At 55.9% G+C, this 3,049-nt stretch overlaps 4 protein-coding genes across 4 annotated transcripts in view; 1 reads left to right on the top strand and 3 right to left on the bottom strand.

Annotated features, from left to right (window-relative positions):
• CBG25831 overlaps positions 1 to 1,608 on the top strand; it is a gene marked incomplete at both ends in the record, with an annotated part of 2,834 nt that extends 1,226 nt beyond the window's left edge. The window contains 4 exons of the mRNA XM_045243511.1: positions 107 to 110; positions 139 to 540; positions 1,059 to 1,298; positions 1,340 to 1,608. Of these exons, the coding sequence (XP_045100525.1) occupies positions 107 to 110; positions 139 to 540; positions 1,059 to 1,298; positions 1,340 to 1,608 (915 nt within the window). The remainder of the gene's footprint in view (positions 1 to 106; positions 111 to 138; positions 541 to 1,058; positions 1,299 to 1,339) is intronic.
• Positions 217 to 1,140, bottom strand: CBG22492 (the record flags this gene model as incomplete). The annotated part of the gene is made up of 1 exon (XM_002641026.1): positions 217 to 1,140. A coding segment is annotated over one exon (924 nt), but the record flags the coding sequence as incomplete, so codon positions are not given.
• CBG22491 lies at positions 1,242 to 1,904 on the bottom strand (the record flags this gene model as incomplete). The annotated part of the gene is made up of 1 exon (XM_002641025.1): positions 1,242 to 1,904. A coding segment is annotated over one exon (663 nt), but the record flags the coding sequence as incomplete, so codon positions are not given.
• Positions 1,905 to 1,951: 47 nt separating this feature from the next.
• CBG22490 lies at positions 1,952 to 2,578 on the bottom strand (the record flags this gene model as incomplete). The annotated part of the gene is made up of 1 exon (XM_002641024.2): positions 1,952 to 2,578. The coding sequence occupies one exon, from the start codon at positions 2,576 to 2,578 to the stop codon at positions 1,952 to 1,954; it is 627 nt and encodes a 208-aa protein (XP_002641070.2).
• Between the last annotated feature and the right edge of the window lie 471 nt (positions 2,579 to 3,049).

The following is a 3,049-nucleotide window of genomic DNA, read 5'->3' as shown; positions in this document are numbered from 1 at the left end:
GCTGGTGCAGGTGGAATCGGAGCTGGTGCAGGTGGAATCAAAGCTGGTGCAGGTGGAATCGGAGCTGGTGCAGATGTAATCAAAGCTGGTGCAGATGTAATAGTAGTATCGTCGATGCTTCTACAAGTGGAATCGGAGCTGGTGGAGGTGGAATCGGAGCTGGTGGAGGTGGAATCGGAGCTGGTGGAGGTGGAATCGGAGCTGGTGGAGGTGGAATCAGAGCTGGTGGAGGTGGAATCGGAGCTGGTGGAGGTGGAATCGGAGCTGGTGGAGGTGGAATCGGAGCTGGTGGAGGTGGAATCGGAGCTGGTGGAGGTGGAATCGGAGATGATGGAGGTGGAATCGGAGCTGGTGGAGGTGGAATCGGAGCTGGTGGAGGTGGAATCGGAGCTGGTGGAGGTGGAGCTGGTGGAGGTGGAATCGGAGCTGGTGGAGGTGGAATCGGAGCTGGTGGAGGTGGAATCGGAGCTGGTGGAGGTGGAATCGGAGCTGGTGGAGGTGGAATCGGAGCTGGTGGAGGTGGAATCGGAGCTGGTGGAGGTGGAATCGGAGAATCGGAGGTGGAATCGGAGCTGGTGGAGGTGGAATCGGAGCTGGTGGAGGTGGAATCGGAGATGATGGAGGTGGAATCGGAGCTGGTGGAGGTGGAATCGGAGCTGGTGGAGGTGGAATCGGAGCTGGTGGAGGTGGAATCGGAGCTGGTGGAGGTGGAATTGGAGCTGGTGGAGGTGGAATCGGAGCTGGTGGTGGAGGTGGAATCGGAGCTGGTGAAGGTGGAATCGGAGCTGGTGAAGGTGGAATCGGAGCTGGTGGAGGTGGAATCAGAGCTGGTGGAGGTGGAATCAGAGCTGGTGGAGGTGGAATCGGAGCTGGTGGAGGTGGAATCAGAGCTGGTGAAGATTGAATCGGAGCTGGTGGAGGTGGAATCGGAGCTGATGGCAGAGGAATCGCAGCTGGTGTAAGTGGAATTGGAGCTAGTGGATGTGGAATCGGAGCTGGTGAAGGTGGAATCGAAGCTGGTGAAGGTGGAATCGGAGCTGGTGGAGATTGAATCAGAGCTGATGGAGGTGGAATCGGAGTTGGTCGATGTGGAATCGGAACCGGTAGAGCTGGAATCGGAGCCGGCGAAGGTGTAATCAGAGCTAGAGGAGGTGGAATGAGAGCTGGTATAGATGGAATCAGAGCTGGTGGAGGTGGAATCGGAGCTGGTGAAGGTGGAATCGGAGCTGGTGGAGGTGGAATCAAAGCTGGTGCAGGTGGAATCGGAGCTGGTGCAGGTGGAATCGAAGCTGGTGCAGGTGGAATCGAAGCGGGTGGAGATGTAATAGTAGAATCGGAGATGGATCGACAACTGGAATCGGAGCTGGTGCCCGGCGCCTCAGAGCTGGTGGAGGTGGAATAAAAGCTGGTGGAGGTGGAATCAGAGCTGGTGGAGGTGGAATCGGAGCTGGTGGAGGTGGAATCAGAGCTGGTGGAGGTGGAATCGGAGCTGGTGGAGGTGGAATCAGAGCTGGTGGAGGTGGAATCGGAACTGGTGGAGGTGGAATCGAAGCTGGTGAAGGTGGCATCGGAGCTGGTGGAGATGGAATTGGAGCTGGTGGAGATTGAATCAGAGCTGATGGCAGTGGAATCGCAGCTGGTGTAAGTGGAATTGGAGCTAGTGGATGTGGAATCGGAGCTGGTGAAGGTGGAATCGAAGCTGGTGAAGGTGGCATCGGAGCTGGTGGAGATGGAATTGGAGCTGGTGGAGATTGAATCAGAGCTGGTGGAGGTGGAATCGGAGCTGGTGAAGGTGGAATCGAAGCTGGTGGAGATTGAATCAGAGCTGATGGAGGTGGAATCGGAGCTGGTGAAGGTGGAATCGAAGCTGGTGGAGATTGAATCGGAACTGGTGGAGGTGGAATCGGAGCTGATGGCAGAGGAATCGCAGCTGGTGTAAGTGGAATTGGAGCTAGTGGATGTGGAATCGGAGCTGGTGAAGGTGGAATCGAAGCTGGTGAAGGTGGAATCGGAGCTGGTGGAGATTAATCAGAGCTGATGGAGGTGGAATCGGAGTTGGTGGATGTGGAATCGGAACCGGTAGAGCTGGAATCGGAGCCGGTGAAGGTGTAATCACAGCTAGAGGAGGTGGAATGAGAGCTGGTATAGATGGAATCAGAGCTGGTGGAGGTGGAATCGGAGCTGGTGAAGGTGGAATCGAAGCTGGTGGAGATTGAATCAGAGCTGATGGAGGTGGAATCGGAGTTGGTCGATGTGGAATCGGAACCGGTAGAGCTGGAATCGGAGCCGGCGAAGGTGTAATCAGAGCTAGAGGAGGTGGAATGAGAGCTGGTATAGGTGAAATCAGAGCTGGTGGAAGTGCAATCGGATCCGATGGAGGTGGAATCAGAGCTGGTGGAGGTGGAATCGGAGCTGATGGCAGAGGAATCGCAGCTGGTGAAAGTGGAATTGGAGCTAGTGGATGTGGAATCGGAGCTGGTGAAAGTGGAATCGAAGCTGGTGAATGTGGAATCGGAGCTGGTGGAAGTGGAATCGGAGCTGGTGGAGGTGGAATCGGAGCTGGTGGAGATTGAATCATAGCTGGTGGAGGTGGAATCCGAGCTATTGGGGTGGAATCGGAGCTGATGGCAGAGGAATCGCAGCTGGTGTAAGTGGAATTGGAGCTAGTGGATGTGGAATCCGAGCTGGTGAAGGTGGAATCGAAGCTGGTGGAGGTGGAATCGGAGCTGGTGGAGGTGGAATCGGAGCTGATGGCAGTGGAATCGCAGCTGGTGTAAGTGGAATTGGAGCTAGTGGATGTGGAATCGGAGCTGGTGAAGGTGGAATCGAAGCTGGTGAAGGTGGCATCGGAGCTGGTGAAGGTGCAATCGGAGCTGGTGGAGGTGGAATCGGAGCTGGTGGAGGTGGAATCGGAGCTATTGGGGTGGAATCGGAGCTGATGGCAGTGGAATCGCAGCTGGTGTAAGTGGAATTGGAGCTAGTGGATGTGGAATCGGAGCTGGTGAAGGTGGAATCGAAGCTGGTGAAGGTGGCATCGGAGCTGGTGGAG

This window comes from Caenorhabditis briggsae (assembly GCF_000004555.2).
Source record: "Caenorhabditis briggsae complete genome, chrIII, whole genome shotgun sequence".
NCBI classification, from domain to species: Eukaryota; Metazoa; Nematoda; class Chromadorea; order Rhabditida; family Rhabditidae; genus Caenorhabditis; species Caenorhabditis briggsae.
Note: the sequence above shows the minus strand (reverse complement) of the source record. Positions and strands in the feature narration are given on the sequence as shown.